This window comes from Scyliorhinus canicula, chromosome 18, assembly GCF_902713615.1.
Source record: "Scyliorhinus canicula chromosome 18, sScyCan1.1, whole genome shotgun sequence".
Taxonomy (NCBI): domain Eukaryota; kingdom Metazoa; phylum Chordata; class Chondrichthyes; order Carcharhiniformes; family Scyliorhinidae; genus Scyliorhinus; species Scyliorhinus canicula.
The window spans coordinates 13727250-13748794 of NC_052163.1; the positions used below are offsets into that span (position 1 = coordinate 13727250).

At 43.9% G+C, this 21545-nt stretch overlaps 1 protein-coding gene across 1 annotated transcript in view; it reads right to left on the reverse strand.

Moving 5' to 3' along the window:
• The window catches only part of rptor (regulatory associated protein of MTOR, complex 1), a 415805-nt gene that overhangs the window by 89125 nt on the left and 305135 nt on the right, over nucleotides 1-21545 (reverse strand). The window contains exons 21-23 of the mRNA XM_038778271.1: nucleotides 15874-15992; nucleotides 5859-5962; nucleotides 1602-1788 (exon numbers count right to left, since the gene is read on the reverse strand). Of these exons, the coding sequence (XP_038634199.1) occupies nucleotides 1602-1788; nucleotides 5859-5962; nucleotides 15874-15992 (410 nt within the window). The remainder of the gene's footprint in view (nucleotides 1-1601; nucleotides 1789-5858; nucleotides 5963-15873; nucleotides 15993-21545) is intronic.

Consider the following 21545-nt stretch of genomic DNA (forward strand, 5'->3'; position numbering starts at 1 on the left):
TCCTGAGGTTTGGAAAGATGATATATAAATCCCAGCTCTTAGAACCTCGGTACATATCAAGAAGAACTCTATTCAAGTGCAACTATTCTTTTAGATAAATGGCATAGTTGGACTTTCTGTTGACTAACACCAAGCATCCCCACTACCTTGAATTATTGAACTGATAATCGATTATATATATATATATAGGATGTTATGTTTTATCTACCCATTTACCTTCATTCTCCTATAGGGATGCTGAAAGAAATAGTTTCTTTGGATTTCTTACAATTGCCATGGAACTCAGCACAGCCTTTATCATAGCCATCATAAAGAAGTCACCTTTGTTAGTCTTTACGCAGTCAGCCAAAGTTATCATTGGCTTTTTTGATTTAAAGAGGGTGACAAAGATGCATTACGACGGTCCACATTATAAAAACATAAATATATGCATTTGGTGGTTGACTAATTCATATTAGTCCATGGAGCAATACCCTTAGCCACCCAAGTTGAACTAAGCAAGCCAGACACATGTTATTTTCATATAGTTACATCAGACAAAATAATGCAGTTATACGTCAACACACTGCCAGAAAAAAAACAGGCTGTCAAAGATTTCTCTATTTCAGTATCTCTAAGGGAAAGCAAGCTTTTTTAGCAAAGCATCTCCTCAGACATTTCTGTTTAATCAGAACTATGTACAGAGCAATAAATAGCTTTCAAACCATTTGCTTTTCAGGATAATCTGTACTGCTGTCAATTTAAAAAGTACAACCAATACACAGTTGACATAAAGTAAAAGATTGTAACATTACCTCAGCTGAAGGAATAAAATAAATGATTCATCGGAGGTGATGCTTGCTCTCAACAGGAATTTAGTTCAATCATTGGGAGGAGGAGAAGGGTACACACATGGAAGAGAACTGCCTACATTACTGGTGGTGATTTACAATCACACTTCTCATTTACAGCCAAATATCACAGCACTCAAAATGTCACCGAGATAGATCTGGGATCCACTTGAGTCAGCCTTTCACTGCAAACCCTCCTCTGTAACATTGTCCATCTTTGCCCCTCCCTTAGCCCATATGCTTTCGCTACCCGATGACTGAGTTACATGCCAGCGCCCTCCAGGTCAACCTACCCATCGTCAAGCCTCCATAATGTCAAGTTCACCCAGAACCGTAACCCGCATCAAGTACAGCTCACCAAGAACGCCGGAGCTTGCTGACCCATACAGACTTCCAGTCTTTGAATTTAAAACTCTCAAACTTGCGTTCAAATCCCTCCACGTCTTCACCCCTCCCTATCTCTAAGCTACCCCAGCACTACCAATCCTCCAACAGCTTTACGTCTTTCCGTGAATCCCACACTCCCTTCACCCCCTTCAGGCACAGTTGTACATTTGGCCGTCTGAGCACCAAGCTCATCAATTCCCTTCCCAAAACTTTCTCTTTGCACCGTTACCACCTTTGAGAACTTGCTAATGAACCTACCCTTTTAACCAATCCTTTAGTCATCCTTATGCTGCGGTTTCCTTCTTTGGTGTGCCAGTTTATTTAATTCAGTAAAAGACGACTTACTTCAGTCTTGTAAGCAATGGAATACAGCTGGTTCCTTACCTGGTCTGGCCCTTTATCAAACATCTTTCGTGATCGGGAAAACTGGTGGGAGTGTGGAGTGTACTGCACCCCCCCAGTGGCACTGGATCCTGGCCGTGGCGGCGTTGATATATCTCTGGGTCCTGTCTGTTTACTCACATCATTGGTTAGACTGGAACTGCTTGTACTGGGTATGGGAGGTGACCCTCTGTGATAGAAAGAAAAAGATTTGAGAGAGAATATTCTGCAAAGTGGTAACGTTTACCTGCAAAGAAATAACCTTCCTACCAGGAATTAAGTGTGACTAGCTATTTAGTGAAAATAAGAAACCGTAATGCTCAAATGTTTAGCCTATTAGCTTTGCCCAGGTTTAAAAAGAGGCTTGACCCACCATGTCGGCAGCAACTCCGCAACAGCTAGAGTTGGGAGTTCAAGTTTTTCCAGAGGCAAGGAGAGTGAGCGGGGCACTATTCTCTCTACTTTTTGTGGTGATATGCATCATTGTAAATTCACAGGAGTTAATGTAAATACACTACGACTAAGTAAACACTAGAGGGAGCATCAGAGACATCATGACATGCAGACATACAGCAAATGAACACATAGAATAGGACACGACCAATGGGCAGTCAAGACACCCAGAGGTGACACTACCACAAGGGGGCATTACAGAACCCATATACAAGGACAGGGTACACATGCTCTGTCTCTTTCCACAGGCAACACTTGAGAGTAGGACAGGGGCAGATCAGAAGCATCACACCCACCACATGGGTTAGAGCAGAATGGTTAGTTAGACTGAGTCATTATAGCAAGGTTAGCAGGAGAGTCGAACTCAGAGAACTGTGATAATGGTTCAATAAATCACACTGAACTTACTTCAACGTCTGGAGTACCCATTGGTCAAAGCTGCATCGATTTGCAGCCTGTGTTATCCCAGAGTACGTAACACAACACTTTGTGCCACAACTTGGGCTAATCAGTATCTAAGGAAAGCTCCACTTGCTGCAACGGTGTGATATTTGCACTTCCCACAGCAGTGTAAGCAAACCAACTTGTGTCAAATCAGAACTGTGAACTCTATGACCAGGGAAAATTGGGCTGAGACTGGTCAAGTCCCATTACATGCGAGGCCTTTACAGTGAGTGAGCAACAGAGATCTTTATCCTTAGTGTGAGCTGGATCGGAAGCCAGGTGCTCGCAGTGAAAGTGTAGCTTCTTAACCAATCGCATCGATTAGACCTCGAAAAAATTGCGCGTATGCCAATTCAGACTGGTTATTCCATGAGGCTAGAACATGATTAAGGAAACTGCATAATACTAGTTGACATTTGTGTCATTAAAGCTCGAAAAGGCACGTAACAGATGCTTTAAACTTTGCAAACTATATTCAAGCTGACGAACAAAGGAACTGATGTCATTTATTTCATACAAATGATGCAAATAAATCTTGGGAGCAAAGCTAATAAGGTATTATATGCGGAAAAAAAAAATTGAGAGGGGAGAAATACACTAGGCTCAGATTGCTGTCAACAACTCTTTAAAGAAAGTTCCTTCAAAGAAAAAAAAACTTGCATTTCACAGCATCTTAATCTTGTGTTTAAGAAATATTTTAATGAGCTATGCCTTCATTAAAATAATTTGCAGTGTAGTGAATGGGATACAGGCAAACAGAACATTATTGCATTTGGTTTCAGGGCGTGTGCTTTGAATTTATTCCCAACACTACGGGAATGGGAATGCCACAAAACAGTATCTCTGAATTCCAGAGAGCAGAAATGTGGAAGTGATATATTTAATAAACTACAAAACATGCCTAAAACAGCCAGAGGCACATATCTGAGTGGATTCACTTGGAATCTCATATACATAAAATATCAACCATGAAGCAAGGGCAGAGTTCCCAAGTAATGATTAACAATTACTTTGTTGTCCAGGGACCCAGTTTGTATCAAGATTAATTTTGCAAATTCATGCTTCCATAACTCCCATAGGCATGATAAGTTGAAATGTCTATGTGTGAATCTAAAATCTTGGCCCTAAATTATTTAATGAGCACGCTATACCTGGCTATTGTCAATTAGTTTTTCTCTCGTCAGCTAAAGCAAAATGAACTAATTTTGATGTGCACTTCGGAGAACAACACTGTTTGCTTTTTCTTCAAATATATAGAAAGGACAAGTTAAAGCCGCAGTGTAATGTTAAGCAGAAAGGTAACTTTTGACGGTTTGTTCCTGGTCACTGTGGCTGCGTAGAGATGAGTGAAACAGAATTGCGACAAACAGCCCGTAATAGCCAACTCAAATTATTTTTCAAATCATCACCTGTACAAGTTCAAGACATCAGAAAACAAAACTCTACTCACAAGAAACAATTCCTGCTAATTGTCTTATTTGGCCAGAGCAGTGAAGGAGGCCATTCGGCCCATCAAGGCTTTGAAAGAACGCCATATCTAGGCGCCCCCCCCTCCCCCCCCCAACCACCTAACCCCACCTAACTGCACATCTTTGAACACTAAGGCAATTTAGCATGGCCAATCCACCTAACTTGCCCATCTATGTGCCGGGACAGGCATTTTGCACAATTCAGTGCCACCAGCATTGTAATTTGAAATTACTTTCCTCTTGGTCTTGTCACTTCCACTCCTTTAATAAAACCAAACCCGTTGTTTCCTGGTAACGGAAGTCATATAGTACAGGTTGCACTTTAACAAACTTCTGTACGACAACCAATATTCCCTCTAAGATGCACAGTAACCCAAAAGCTTCCTTAAAATCACCACCCCAGTGCCTGACTGCACAAAAGAAAAGTGGAAGCACAGAACAAAATTATCTGCGCAGCCAGAAAAAATGACCGGGAACATTGATTACAGCCCATTTTTCAAAGCACAATATGATAACCAATTGCTGATAATGGCACATTTTTCACCGATGTCAAAAGAGTTAGAATAAAGAAATAGTTTAAGATAGTACTAGTTAATAATGGTATCCCCAGACCAGAGGAAGCGGGATGGTTAGGTCAGCTAGGGGAACAGCATGCATGTGAATCAGAACAACGTCAACAATGCGGGTTCAACTCCAATTCTGACTCAGGTAAACTTAGAATCTGCCTTCAGGCATAGCACACATGAATGAAGACACGGGGGGGGGGGGGGGGGGGGGGGGGGGGGGGGGGGGCACTTCTTTAACACTCTTCAAATGAAACACACCCTTGGGTTGTAATCAGTCATTTACTTTATTTTATCAGTCATATTGTGAGTCTGTGTGCCACAAGGTTACCGTAACTATTATAATTTCCCATGCATGCAGATTCGCAAAAGAAATCGTGTAAAAAAAAAAAGAGAACTGACACTAAAAATATAATGAACTGCTTAACTGATTGAACAGCTACTGATATGTCTTTATAGATACATGGCCACTGTCTACTGGGCCTAGCAGGATCCAGAACTCTGAATGGAACAGGTTAGATGGCGTTGTTCGTATTTGCCGCACAACCCAAAACCCAAATCTTGAGAATTCAGGCAGATTGAATGGGACACAAGATGGTGCTCCATAAATTTCACTTCATATCTCCTGTGAGCTTGTTTGCAGCAATTTGAAGCATACGGTTTCTAACCTATCAACATCTTCTGCTTTGTGTTGCAGTTTCTGTCACTTGTCTTGATTTTTCGCAATTGATCAGCTTTTGCGCTTCTATCTCAACTTTCTATTTCCTTCCAGGTAGGGATCGGCACATGGTGTATTGTGCTAAGGCAGGAAGGACTGGAACTTCAGTGCCCATTATCTGATAGGATTGCCTGTAGTGTGATCTTCACGGTATAAAAATCGTTAAATTTTGAAAAGAATCCATGGGTGTCATGGCAGTCCCAATGACTATGAGGACAGGCAGATGTGAGCGGCCATATGAGAGGTAGCAGACTTCAGCCTGACTGTGGCATGAAGTTGTAGATGGACATCCTTAAGGCTCCAAACCCTGCAGTGGAAGGTGGCGGGGGAAAAAGTTTGTGCCACAGGAAAAAAGTTAATGTGCACAGGACATGCAAGCCATTAGCAAAGACTTTGAATATATATCTCTGCTCTGAAACTAGAGTACAGAATGCCAGATTTGAAGGCTAGAAATGGGGGTTGGTTGTCTAATGCGCCTTGAAATGTTTACACTTACATTCATGAGCTGCATCCAATTTACTGTAAACTTGGAAGAAAATTCCTGTTGAGAATAACTTGCCACAAGAACGTACATTATTGCAAAAGGCATTACACCTCTGCCTCACTGACTTACCCAACTTGATGAATGTGTGTTCCTTTACTGGTAGGGCTGGCTGGCGCAGACTGCGTGAGATTCGTGGAATCCAGGATACGTTGCGGTCGGGCATTAACTGTGGCCTGCAGGGAAACGTTAATCAAAACGGTAAAAATGTTGCAATATGATGAATTCATCTGGCAAGTATTACTATATCGTATGGAAATGATGGGTTACATTTAGCAACTCCACTTTCTTGGGATAAGTGTATCAAAAAAGACCAAAGAGGGCAGCACGGTGGCGCAGTGGTTAGCACGGCCGCCTCACGGCGCCGAGGTCCCAGGTTCGATCCTGGCTCTGGGTCACTGCCCGTGTGGAGTTTGCACATTCTCCCCTTGTTTGCGTCAGTTTCACCCTCACAACCCAAAGATGTGCAGAGTAGGTGGATTGGCCACGCTAAATTGCCACTTGATTGGAAAAAAATGTATTGGGTACTCTAAATTTATTAAGAAAAAGAAAAAGACCAAAGACCCCAAATGTTGGAGATCATCGATGCTGTGTTAATCCAAAAGTAAAAGGCATGAGTTTTCAGCATGAATGTAATTTTGCTTCACAAGTATTATGAAAACAAGAAATGATTTTAGTGTTTTTGTTTGGTAGATTAATTGGCAAGCATGGGTAATTCACAATGGCCATTTTCCTGGAGTGTTTTGATTCTGTGCAGCGACATTTTCCTGCTCAAATGATTTTGACATGATGTCGGTTCAGAAGCTCAGCATCATGCACAACATTTCAGCGAAAGCCAAGAATTTCAATTATTTATATTCATTCCGCCCTCCTTTCAAAATGTCATTTTATTCAGGTATAATATTCAACAAAATTAATATCTGCGAAAACAGGAAAGAAAAATAAAACGAGCTGAGCAGTTTGCACTTCGTAAAATGTCCCAGAAAGTTATAGTTCAAAATGTTAGATAAGCAGGTTTTAATCAATTGGCAGCAAGATAAATTTTGAGATAGCAAATGGTGCAGTAGTGAGATCGGATCATATCCCACATGCTGGGCCCACTTCTGCTCAGAGATGAAAGGAAACCATTCAAAACATTGAGGTTTCACTGAAAAACGCTACGCAATCAATCCCCAATATCAAAGGTGTTAGCCACAGGGAAAATATTTGCTCTTCAAACTTGACTCAAAATGGACATAGATGGCTATACATTCATAGAAGGCAGGTAAAGGTTAATCCAGAATAATGCATCAAATTGCACTAACAGTTAAACGAAGAGATGTATCTGTCAAACATTGATTTTTAATTCATTGGCTTGAAACCTGTGCTTGTTCCTGAAGAACAGGCGTTTTAAAACAACAGGCTGAACAGGGTGACTGGAAATCACAGATACAGACACCAGTGCTGCAACACCACCACAAGAGCCTGATATTCAACTATTGGAGACATGACATTAAATCTGATCACTTGGGTCATGAGACAATGGTAAGCTAACCGTGCAGGTATGAGCTAATCAAGCTAATTTTGGATAATGTGATTATTTGGATTGCCCCCCAACAGTGGAGTAAATCACATGACCAGCAAAGCCCATTTGTGAGATAAAGGTGACATATTTGGCAGAGAGTGCATGCTGAGATGCTGAACTAAGGAGAGGCAGCCGAGGCTGTTGAAACTTGCTCTCTCTCTCTATGCTTCCTGGCAAGCTTCGAGCTCTGTTTGCTGATAGACACCAACCAGCAGAATACCTTCTGTGATAGAGACCTTTAATCCTGCGGTCCCCAGAGGAACTACCAAATAAACCGGCAAACATTTTAAGTTGAAACATCAGGACCAATGAAGAAACTTCTGAGCAGCAATCACTGAGCATGTGTGCGCAGCGTACGTGTGCACACGTTCACTGTGTCACATGCGCTCAGTGTATCCGTGCATGCGTGGCGTGCACGCGCATGCATAGTGTGAGTGTGCAGCGTGCATGTGAACGTCCACAATGTTTATCTGTTGTGCCAGGTCCAGCGATTCTGGGTGAGCTTCTCCCAGGTGTCAGGATCGATATCAAATATTCCTCAGCAAAGCCATCACAATGTTCTTCTAGCACTTTCTTTGGCTGCAACGGCAGCATACCACACACACTCAACCTTTCCATGGCGATTCACTGTGGGGTGTGTCAAACATTCGGGCTACATGACCAGCCCAAATTTAGCTGGGATTATTTTAAGACGGTGTGGATTCCTGACACACCAGCAAGGGTGAGCACCTCAGTGCTTGGTATATTGTCCTGACATCTGATATTTGGGAGTCTCTGAAGGGAGTTCAAGTAAAACTGTGCTCAAGTAAAACTGGATGGCTTTCATACATGACTCGCATGCTTAGAGCAGAGTGGGCGACTGCTGTTCTGTAGAATTTCAGTTTGCTAGGCAGACCTGACTTCTCTTTCTCCCAGTCTGAAGTCTGTCGAATGCTCCCCTTTGTTTGGCGATTCTTGCATGTGCCTCGTCACTGATACAAATAGAACGAGAGTGTGCTGCTGCAATAAGTGAATATAACACTCCTAACATGTTGTGGTCATGGACTGAAAGCTTGGATCTGAGATGAGGCTTGCCTGGAGCAGGCTGGTATATTAGTTCAATTTTCTTCGTACTACCCCATGCAGGCAGCATGGTGGCACAGTGATTAGCACTGCTGCCTCATGGCGCCAGGGACCCTAGTTCTATTCCGGCCTTGGGTGACTGCCTGTGTGAAGTTTGCACTTTCTCCCCATGCCTGTGAGGGTTTCCTCTGGATGCTTCCATTTCCTCCCAGGGTGCTCTTTCAGCGGGTCCGTGCAGACTGATGGGCCGAATGGCCTCCTTCTGTACTATAGGGATTCTCTGATCATAAGACTGAAGTTTTTGCGTGCGTTAAAGAACAAGACCATGCGATGTTGCATGTCCAGCTCTGAAACAGCAGCTTCTAGATAGTCATCAGCAAACAGGAAATCGCACACTATGTCTTTGGAAACCTTGCTCTTTGACCGGAGTGGTCCGAGATTGCGCAGTTCCCCGTCCATGCGATATCTGTTTTTGAGGCTAGGATCGCCATCATGGAAAGCATCAGAGAGCATGTTAGAGAAGAACATGCTGATGAGGAGTGGTGCTGGCACACAGCCCTGCTGAACTCCAGTTGTGACTGGGAATGGAGCAGAAGATTCACCATCATCAAGGACATCCATAAGCATGCCGTCACGGAGCTGTGGAACTATTGCGATGAATTTCTCAGTGCAGCTGAATTTCTCCATTAGTCTTGGCCGCGCCAACAAAGGTGATTTAGGAGCCCATATTCTGTTCATGCCGTTTATCCTGCAGCCGCCTGACAGTAAAACGCCTGAGATCAGTAACCATCACCCAAATGACACAAACAACACTTCCACAAAACTACCAAGGTTTGCAGGAGCTTAGCAAAAAAATGCATCAGTGAGAACAAAGACTTTAAAATGCACGGTGTGCGCGCGCGTCTTAATTACAGTTACGGTGGATAAATTTGATAGTTTCTCCAATTTGGCCCATTATTTGCACCGCCATATCTTTCGTTCAATGTTTTGCAGTGTTTTCCTGGTTGTCAAGGAGGTTTCATTATTTTTTTCACTTAGATGCCGAGGTAAAATGCGTAGGCAGCTGGTCAGCTTCATCTGCCAAGCTTGGTTCCTCACATCCATGTTTTTCATGCTAGCTGTCACCTCCAGCTATCTACTGAAACTGCAGGTTTATTACATACACTCAATAGCATTTCACAAATCACTAATTAGTTTGCAGTTTTTCCTCATTAGTTCTTAATTCATGACATTTTTTCGAAACTTCAAATAAAATTACTGAAATTTTAAAAATGCTTTCTCTGGCCTTCTGATTTTAACTCCAATTTAAGACACGTTTCAGTTGGTGCTGTCTTTCATAAAATGGGGTTTCTTTCTTTGAAGCAGAAAAGATTGAGTTGTACAAAATTATGAGGGACACAGGGAAAAAAAAATGAAAATCGCTTATTGTCACGAGTAGGCTTCAATGAAGTTACTGTGAAATGCCCCTAGTCGCCACATTCTGGCGCCTGTTCGGGAAGGCTGTTACGGGAATCGAACCGTGCTGCTGGCCTACCTCAGTCTGCTTTCAAAGCCAGTGATTTAGCCCAGTGTGCTAAACAGGATAGAGAGGAAGGAACTTTTGTTCTTAGTAGAGGGATCAAAGGGCAGCACGGTGGCACAGTGGGTTAGCCCTGTTGCCTCACGGCGCGAGGTCCCAGGTTCGATCCCGGCTCTGGGTCACTGTCTGTGTGGAGTTTGCACATTCCCCCCGTGTTTGCATGGGTTTCACCCCACAACCCAAAGCTGGCCATGCTAAATTGCCCCTTAATTGGTCAAAAAAATGAATTGGGTATTCTAAATTTATAAATAAAAAAATTAAAAAGTAGAGGGACCAATGATCGGAGGGGGAATAGATTTAAGGTACGGGCAAGAAATTTAGAGGGGATTTGAGGCAGACCTTTCTCACCCAGGGAATGGGGGGGGACGGAAATTTGAAACTCACCGCCCGATAGGTGGTAGAGGCGGGAATCCTCAACATTTAAGCATTTAGGTGAGCACTTGAAACACCATAGCATATAAAACTAAGGGTTAAGAGCTGGAAAACGGGATAGGAGGTTGATGGCCGTCTTAGGCACAATAGGCCAAAGGACCGCTTTGTGTTGTAAAACTATGATTCTATGACCTGAGCAATGAAGTGCGCTTGGCAGTCCGACCACTCTTCATGCCACCAGGTCAGCTATAGAGTAAATCGTCGACTCTGCCCAAAAGCATGCGTCACTCTCCTGCATTTATTTGCTTATGTGCATCACACTAAAAATAGGAAATTTGCCTTGAGCTTTATATCAAAGAGTTCGGATTCCAAATTGAGTCTAGTCTTTGTTGAATGCAAAATGGAAGACAGGAGGATGCACTGCGAGAAAGAGCAATTATCCATTAAGGACACATATCCATTAATCAGAACTAAAAGCTCTTTCGGCAGGATATAAATTGAACTATGTTCTACAACAGCTACAAAGCAGTGCGTTATTAGCATTCAAAGAAATCTTCATGGCGTTCTCTCAGTCATAATTGACTGATACGATACTTCAAAGGTCAAGGGCATTAAGATGCAAACATTTCAGTGGTCACCAGTTCTGACCAACACATCCAGGCTTCTGGGTCAGTTATGGCTCAAAATATCCAACTAACTGCTCATTGCATACTTATGTGCTTGGGAAAGAATGGCTGAAGATCATTTGTCTGAAGAAGCTTACATTCTAGGAAAAAGTGAAATGGGTAGATTAATCCTTGAGCTGATTTCAATTCTCAGACCAGTGAATGTGTAACTTAATATTGGAGTTGACAAGACCACAAACAAGAACTGGAAGACTGGAACTGTGGTGGACATGCCAAATACTCTCCAACAAGCAAAATATTGCAGTCAGGGTTAGACAGACAAATGTTAGACTTGAACTAGACCATAAGGTAGGAAGAGAAGTAGGCCATTCAGTCCATTGAGTCTGCTCCACCATTCAATGAGATCATGGCTGATCTGATATAATCTTCAGCACCTCCTTTCTGCCTCATTCTCATAACCCTTGATTCCCTAACTGATTAAAAATCGGTCTTTCTCCGCCCTGAACATACTTATTGAGTCAGCCTCGATAGCTCTCTGCTGTAAAAAGTGGCACAGATTCACTAACCTGAAAAAATAAATTCTCTCTCATCTCGGTCTTCCACCTTAAAAACATTAAAGAAGCCAGCCCCTATGGACAAGCCCTCCATATACACAGGATCTGCTCAGACGAGGAGGAGCGTTACAGACATCTACAGACGTTGAAAGATGCCCTTGTACGAACGGGATACGGCGCTCGACTCATCGATCGACAGTTCCAACGCGCCACAGCAAAAAACCGCACTGACCTCCTGAGAAGACAAACATGGGACCCAACCGACAGACTACCCTTCGTTATCCAGTACTTCCCCGGAGCGGAGAAACTACAACATCTTCTTTGCAGCCTTCAGCACGTCATCGATGAAGATGAACATCTTGCCAAGGTCGTCTCCACACCCCACTACTTGCCTTCAAACAACCGCGCAACCTCAAACAAACCATTATTTGCAGCAAACTACCCAGCCTTCAGAACAGCGACGACGACACCACACAACCTTGCCATGACAATCTCTGCAAGCCATGCCAGGTCATCGACATGGGTACCACTATTACACGCGAGAATACCACCCACCAGGTATGCGGTACATACTCATGCGACTCGGCCAATGTTGTCAAACTCATACGCTGCAGGAAAGAATGTCCCGAACCGTGGTACATTGACGAGACAATACAGACACTGCAACAACGGATGAATGGACATTGCACGACCATCGCCAGGCAGGAATGTTTCCTTCCAGTCAGGGAACACTTCAGCAGTCGAGGGCATTCAGCCTCTGATCTCCGGGTAAGCGTTCTCCAAGGCGGCCTTCAGGACACACGACAACGCAGAATCACCGAGCAGAAACTTATAGCCAAGTTTCGCACACATGAATACGGCCTCAACCGGGACCTTGGATTCATGTTGCATTACATTCATTCCCCACCATCTGGCCTGGGCTTGCAAAATCCTACGAACTGTCCTGGCTTGAGACAATTCACACCTCTTTAACGTGGGGTTACACCTCTCTCTGGCTCTGTAAAGACTTAATTACCTGCAAATGCTCACATTCAAAGTATTGTCTTGCATCTTTGACTCTGTCTATATAAACTTTTCTGGAACCTACCTCTTCATTCTCCTGAGGAAGGAGCAGTGCTCCGAAAGCTAGTGATTTGAAACAAACCTGTTGGACTTTAGACCGGTGTTGTAAGACTTCTTACTGTCTTCAATGGGCAGCAACCCTTACTCTCAGATGATGCCCTCTGGGTTCTAGACTGTCCCACAAGAGGAAACATCCTCTTGGCATCTCAGTGAAGTCCCCTGAGAATTCTATATGTTAGCCTAAATATGTCGGAGAATAAAGTTGTCGATTCCACATTGGATTACATAAAACATCAGCCTGTTTAAGGAAAATTTAATCCTGCTTGCACAACGAAAAAGCCGAGAGAGAGCAAACAACTGTGTTTCAAGTTGGTGATTGCCTCCTGAACAAGCCAATAGGTGACTAAGAATCACAGAATCCATAGAGTGGCGAAATAGGCTATTCAGCCCACTGGAAGAGCACTCCACCCAGGACCACTCCCATTCCCCACCCTCGCAATCCCATAACCTAACCTGCACATCCCTGGACACTAAGGAGCAATCTATCACAGCCAATCCACCTAACCTGCACATCTTTAGACTGTGGGAGGCAAAAAACACTACGACCAACATGAAGATTGCTGTTCCTTCGATTGCTCTTGTGGTTGATGATAAACAGATTCGCTATGATATCAGTAAATGTCCAATGGTCTGTCATTATGCCTTAGGGCTACCTTAGATCAGAACGCAAGAGGTATATTTTATGCGTACAACTTTAATCATTGAAAAAAAGATTTTTAAAAAATTTTCTAAGTCATATCTAACATTTTATTTTTAATAGTCATGATTTCCATCAAAACATTCTTGATTTGATTTAGCTACACCTAGTTTATCTTGCATTGCAATAAATGGTCTGCCCTGAAGCTCCCTGGTCATTTTCACTCATGGTAACAGCACTATGGAGCATCCCATCCTCTCTTAGGATGACAGCAATTGTACTTGCTGATTGCCACTCTGGCAATGCCCGGTCTGGTGTCTCTCAGCCGGCTGACCCAGGCTGCCGACACCGATGCAGAGATTGTGTAGTCTGAAGCTGGACCCTCAAAGCCCAAGAGCTAGTCTAGGGTGTTCCGCAAGGCTATCTACTATATCCCCATCATTAAAATCAGCAGCCTTCCACCAGCCATGCTGCAGCCACTGGAATAGCACTACATAGAAACACTAGACCAAGCAAAGCACCTGTGAGAAATACATCGCACAAGGGTGGGGGAAAAGGGGAAGGGATACTTGCCTTCCCTTTACAATGTATATGACGCATTGCTGGGTAAAATTGCAGGTTTTAAATATTCTCACGAAGATTAAAGGACATATTATGTCATATTACGAGCCATTCCAACAACGTGACATATATGTTCCATAGATTGCTCAAAAATGAAAATAATCAGCAGCAGCTATTTTTAATATTTTTTTAAATTAAGGGATAATTTTGCGTAGCCAATCCACCTATCCTGCACATCTTTGGGTCATGAGGGTGAGACCCACGCATCACGGGGAGAATGTGCAAACGCCAGACGGACAGTGACCTGCGGCCGTAATCGAACATGGGTCCTCGGCACCATGAGGCAGCAGTTCTAACCATTACCCCACCGTGGCTCCATATTTTTAATAGTTCTAGCTCAAATAAATAGCCTACCAAAAAAAAAGTTCAAAAGCAAACAATTCCCTCCTACAAAGGCTTCAATTTTAATGATTCATTAGCTGTAGAATTTCAACTTTATCCACACAAGCAGTGAAAGACAGACAAGTAAAACCACTCTCAGATTCTCACAGCTCCAAGTTTTGAAAATCGCTCTGATCTTCCCCACAGTATCTCTGGAGACAGTCTTTCTATTTTCAAAGAAGTGACAGAGCTCCAGATATACATGTACACGCATTCAACTTGGGTATCTTTACTGTACAGGCGACACCATTTCATTGATCATCCTCTCATTCAAAGGAAAGAGACAGCCACATTCAAATGTCACCTAATATAATTACTAATATATTAGCAGACAAATTTAAGCTGAAGACCAAAATTCTTGGTGAGTCAGTGACCCTTCCGAGACATCCCACATTGATCACAATGTACGATTTCTGATTATGCTCCCATTGTGCGGGCTCGGGGGATGGTGCTGGTGTAATAAATGATTCAAATTCTGCACTCGAGATAAATTCAGTTCTCAAAAGGTTACAGCACAGGAGAGTCAGGGCTAAAAGATTCAGATTAGGACTCAGGCATGGCCGCTGAACCACCACACGGGGTACATTGGAAGATAGTTTAATCTTCTAATGATCACTCACACTCGGTGCTACCGTGACAGCTCTATCAACTGAATCCTTCAGGGTCACTGTCGAGTAAGGCTGGCGCATTCTTGGGTGAAGATTGTCAGTTGGACTAAACACTAACGCGGGAGAGTCTACAGGCAGCAGTGAGGGGGTGCACTTGCACATAAGATCAAGGTTGAGGGATTCAGTTTTAACTGGAGGGAAGATAATTCTTAACATCAGAGTATGATAATCCGCCACTGCCAAACTGCTGTGCGAGTTCATTATTTTCTCTATTGATAAGACGCTAGGTTAAGCCGAGTGGAACAAGGAGGGGGGGGGGGGGGGGGGGGGGGTGCCTATACAACCACCCTACCGTCTCCTTCTTCATTCTCTCTCTCCCCGCCCCAGCCGCAGATGTAACGCTTTGTTTGATGTGTGTTCTAAGCTCTATGTTCTTGCCTCAAAATCCATATCATTAGATCAGCTTCAGGAGGATTCAAAAAGTCATGCAATGACAGATACTAGAAAACTAGTGAACTGCTGTGGGTGGATAGTCAGCTTTAAGAATAGTGATGTGCTTTATTGCATTCTTTGTTAAGTTAGGAACAGATAGCCTCACGGCTGTTTGGAGTCAAAATCAAGCAGTATATTGCAAAAAATTTTAAGCGCATCTTTAAATGTTATTCATACGTACAATTATGTACATAAATTAAGACACACAAATGATACATCATATTTTACAATGTACATCCACCTGAATCAAAGGAAAAGGGAGATACAGCCTTTATATAACACTCACTGCAGCATTTCCATGGGACTGCATGAAAATGTCAGCCTGGTTAATGAACTGAAGCCCTGAAATGGGATTTGGACCCATAACGTGCTGGTTCAGGTATGAGCTTGGCAAACTGGAAAGGGCACTTTTACAGTTACCATTTCCAAATATTCAGTATCTATGGAATGCCACCACTGTCTACCGTACCTTGTAAGCCGTGTTGTTGAGCACCTTCATAGCCAGGTCTGAGACTTCTGGGTAAGGGTCAGCTGCCAGGTGAAGCAGAACGCGCCAAATCTGGGTGTAGACACTGTTGAACGATACACCTTTAAAGAGAAAAGGTCATTCTTCAGTCATCAGTGGAAATTCACCCGTTGGTAAAGTCAGAGTCATTAGGGACATTTATGCGACTCTTGGACAGTCACATGGAAACTAGTAAATTGAAAAGGTGTAAGTTAGGTTGATCTTAGAATACGATAAATTGTCGGCACGACATCGTTGGCCGAAGGGCCTGTACTGTGCTGTACTGTTCTATGTTCCAAACTGGATATATTTAGCACCTTTCACTTCACGTCCCTGATTTTTAAGTTGCTTTTGCAATGGTTTGGTCCTTAACAGTGAAGTTTATTCTCAAATCAGCTCATTGGCATTTCTACAAATTATTTAAAAAATGCTACACACATGAAAAATTGTCAACTTCGTCAGAATCTGAAATGAACTTCACAAGAAAGTACACCAGTGAAGTAACTAATGAACCACACTGCTACAAAGACCTCCAGTACTTTTATTCCACACTTCGAGGGAACTCATTAGTTGAGTGCTTGAAGCCAATTCTCTCCTATCCCAGTAATAAAGTAGATTTTGACCCGATACATCACTCAGAGCATTAAGAGCATATAATTATTGTGAAGCTGGAGGATATACATAAATAATTCAGCAGGTAAACAATTGATAATGAAGCTGCAATAATACTTGTGCAGTAAAGAATGTCAGCTAAATGAAGATTAGAATAGTTAAGATTAAAATTACACATCGATAAAACAACAGTTTCGGAACTGGTACTAAAATTCACCTCTTTCAGATGAAAATTACCACAAGTTAATACTTCAATGAGAGACGGCACCATTTATAGGAAAAGCGATTTGGTGCAGCATATTGCTCAGAGATTTTCACTTGCCTCTGGGACATGTTAAGCAAAATTGCAGCATTTGAGCAGCAAATCACACAAGGTACTGTGTGCGCTAATTTCGGGGCTGAAGTTCATGGAATTAAAGAGGCAGTAGCGGCATAGACACGAAACAGAATGTGTCTGGGTGAATGGTTGGTTTTCAGAATGGAAAAAAGTACAGAGTGCTATCCTGGAGAGGGTCTGCATTCAGACCACAGCCCTTTTGGATATTGGGTCTTGATGGGAAAGGCAGGCATTGAAGTGAATATGGTCAAGTTGGATGCTCTACAGAAAAATAAGACATGAGTAGAAATTTGCATTAGGAGATAAGGAAGGTGTGTGTTCAGTTGTTAAACTTCAAAGGAAAGTAAAAAGAGGTCTATACCTGGAAAAGGTCATAAGTAAATAAGGCAAAGTTAGCAAATTAGATTTTATCTGAAAGTGGTGGCCATAAGGAGAACATTAAATATTTTTATATCCTGGGAAATGTACATCTCAAAGGAAGAAAAGGTGAAAGAGAAAAAACATATGTAAAGAGAAGTTGGGAGCTAAGCGGTGGAGTAAGATCTCCAGGGGTGTTATGTGTTGGGATAGATATGCAAAATGAAAAGTGAACCAGTTTTCAGCCAACCCAGAAAAGTGTTTTTATTTTCAGAAACTAGGGTTCTGTATTAAAGATTTTAGAATTTTCTCATACAAGAGTGGGATAGAGGGAGAAGCTCTGGGATATTTCTTCCCTATAGCAACAGTGGGATGTGCCTTGTGGTAATATTACTGGATGTAATAGATTAAATATCCGTAAGAGAATGTTGCCTAAAGGGGTGCTTATTTGTGAATCTAACCAAGTAGGAACGTTTGGGGGCATGATCGCCAAGACTAATTTTATTAACTGTGTAATTGTAATCCTGTGTGCTTAAGCTTTCTTTTCTTTTGTTAATCAATGTTTTAATGAAGAATTTAAGATCCCCAAAAGTGTTACTGGGATTTGTGGCTTCTGACTTCAGTACATATATCTTCCTGTATCTAAATAAAAATAGAAAATAGTTGCCATAGGTTTCCAAGTTTCCCTTTGGGATTTGGATTGCTTGGCACTTACCAGCTGCCAGATCATAACATAAGCTAAACCAAAATACCAGACTTTTTCTATTAAGAAAGCTGAATGCAACCTAATCGAAAGTAGAGGCAATGTCAGATTCAATAAAATACCTCAAATATTTTGATAGCTTGGATGGTTTCTTTACTAATTATAAACTGCTTATGCACAAATAATACAAGAGATAGGCAGCATGTTAGGAAGACAAGGCAAGAGTTTCCATGGTTTAAAGAGCAGGTTAATTCATGAATCCAACTTGTTCGGCATCCATTTTCAGGAAGATCAAACACATCCAGTCTAAGTAGTAAATTCATCAACGATAGCTGAGTTCAGCCAGGAGATGGTCAGATTGAATGAAATCACTTTAAACAACATCTCCACGGGTACACGATTTTGTTGACTGGTACCATTGCCAGAATTTTTCTGTGCATGTGCAAATCAGAGATTTTGCAATAATTAAAGTTCAATGGTGTGCAAACAAATTATGGAAACCAGTGGCTCTGAGAATGTCAGGCTACCAGAAAGATAGCCAAGTTAGTGTCTAATATAAATACATAACAAAACATAAATAATTACAGTTTCTTCACAAAAGATAAGATTTTGCAAAATAACTTCAATGTGCACATAATTCCACATGTTGAACAAAGATGAATTCTGAGTTCTGATTCGTTACAATTTAGAATTGCAGGGATAAAATAAGTGTGTCTGCAACTTTAGCATATCTTCAAGGTTGACTACAGGGTGATCCTTTATAGATATGTCACTGTAATTCATCTTTTTTTTAAAAATAATTTTTATTGAAAAATTTTGAATTTATACAACAATAACGCACCATAGTAAAATACCAAAAATAACAATATTAACAATCATAAACATTCGCCCCACCTCCATGAACAACACAGCATTTTAACAACAACGCAAATTAACACAATATAAAGTTACAGAATAGACACTACAATAAGGAACCCCCCCCCCCCCCCCCCCCGGTTGCTGCTGCTATTGACCAACTTACCTATCTTTGAGGCAGGAAGTCCAGAAAAGGCTGCCATCGTTTATAGAACCCTTGTATTGATCCTCTCAGGGCAAATTTGACCCTTTCCAATTTTATAAATCCCGCCATGTCACTCATCCAGGTCTCCACACTTGGGGGCCTTGCATCCTTCCACTGTAGCAGAATCCTTCGTCGGGCTACGAGGGACGCAAAGGCCAGGACACCGGCCTCTTTCGCCTCCTGCACTCCCAGCTCTACCGCAACTCCAAACATCGCGAGTCCCCACCCTGGTTTGACCCTGGATCCAACCACCCTCGACACCGTCCTCGACATCGTCCCCGCCATCCCCTTCCAGAATTCTTCCAGTGCTAGGCATGCCCAGAACATATGGGCGTGGTCCGCTGGACTCCCCGAATATCTGGTGCACCTGTCCTCACCCCCAAAGAACCTACTCATCCTAGTCCCGGACATGTGGGCCCGGTGCAGCACCTTAAATTGGATGAGACTAAGCCTCGCACATGAGGAGGAAGAGTTGACTCTCTCCAAGGCATCCGCCCAAGTCCCGTCCTCTATCTGCTCCCCAAGTTCCTCCTCCCATTTAGCCTTCAGCTCCTCCACTGACGACTCCTCCACCTACTGCATTACCTTATAGATGTCAGACACCTTCCCCTCTCCGACCCACACCCCCGAAAGCACTCTGTCCATCGTCCCCCGCGACGGCAGCAGAGGGAATCCCTCTACCTGTCACCTAGCAAACGCCATTACCTGCAAGTATCTGAACATGTTCCCTTGGGGAAGGCCAAATTTATCTTCCAGTTCCCCCAGGCCCGCAAACCTCCCGCCAATAACCAGGTCCCTCAATTTGCTGATGCCCGCCCGTTGTCACCCCCTAAATCCCCCATCCTTGTTCCCCGGGATGAACCGATGGTTGCCACCCAGTGGAGCCTCCATCGAGCCCCGTTTCCCCCCGATGCCGTCTCCACTGTCCCCAGATTCTTAGGGTCGCCGCCACCACCGGGCTCGTGGTAGGGGAGAGCGGCAACAGTGCCGTTACCATGGCACCCAGGCTCGTACCTCCACATGACGCCATCTCCATTCTTTTCCACGCCGCCCCTCCCGCCTCCATCACCCATTTACGCACCATTGACACATTGGCTGCCCAATAGTACCCCAGAAGGTTGGGCAGCGCCAGCCCGCCTCTATCCCTCCCTCGCTCCAGGAACACCCTCTTCACTCTCGGAGTCCCATGTGCCTACACAAAGCTCAAAATACTGCGAGTCACTCTCCTAAAGAAGGCCCTGGGGATAAAGATGGGCAGGCACTGAAAGAGGAACAAGAACCTCGGAAGCACCGTCATTTTGACGGACTGTACCCTCCCCGCCAACGATAATGGCAGCATGTCCCACCTCTTGAACTCCTCCTCCATCTGATCTACAAGTCTGGTGAAGTTATGCTTGTGAAGAGTCCCCCAGTCCCTGGCCACCTGCACCCCCAGGTACCTAAAGCTCTCCCCTGCCCGCCTAAGCGGGAGCCTACCAATTCCTTCCTCCTGGTCTCCAGGGTGCACCACAAACACCTCGCTCTTGCCTAAATTTAATTTATAACCTGAAAAGGTCCCAAACTCAGCTAGCAACTCCATCACTCCCGGCATCCCTCCCACCGGGCCCGCCACATACAGTAACAGGTCATCGGCATACAACGACACCCTATGTTCCTCTCCACCTCGCACCAAGCCTCTCCACCTCTCTGAATCCCTCAACGCCATCGCCAGCGGCTCGATTGCCAGTGCAAACAACAAGGGGGACAGGGGGCAACCCTGCCTGGTCCCGCAGTAAAGCCGGAAGTACTCCGACCTCCTCCTATTCGTGGCCACGCACGCCATTGGGGCCTCATATAGCAGCCTTACCCATCTAATGAACCCTTCACCAAATCCAAACCTCCCCAACACCTCCCATAGTTACCCCCACTCCACTCTATCGAAGGCCTTCTCCGCATCCAGCGCCACCACTATCTCTGCCTCCCCCTCAATCGCCGGCATCATGATGACATTCAACAATCTCCGCACATTCGTGTTCAGCTGCCTTCCCTTCACAAAACCTGTCTGGTCCTCGTGTACAACCCCTGGCACACAGTCCTCTATCCTGGTGGCCAGGATTTTTGCCAGGACCTTAGCATCCACGTTGAGGAGAGATATGGGCCTGTATGAACCACACTGCTGGGGGTACTTATCCCTCTTTAAAATTAACGAGATCAGCGCCCGCGACATCGTCGGGGGCAAAGTCCCCCCTTCCCACGCTTCATTGAGTGTCCGGACCAGCAAGGGGCCCACTAGGTCCACAAACTTTTTATAAAATTCCACCGGGAACCCATCTGGCCCCGGTGCCTTCCCTGACTGCATCTGCCCGATCCCCTTAACTAGCTCCTCCAGCTCAATCGGCGCACCCAACCCCTCCACCTTCTCCTCCTGCACCTTCGGGGAAGAAGGCCCGTCAAAGAACCTCTCCATTCCCCTCCTCTCCCCCGTTGGCTCCGACCGGTACAGTTCCCCGTAAAAGTCCTTGAAGACCTCATTCACCTCTACCCCCTTCCGCACCACATTCCCACTCTTGTCTCTTACTCCAGCAATC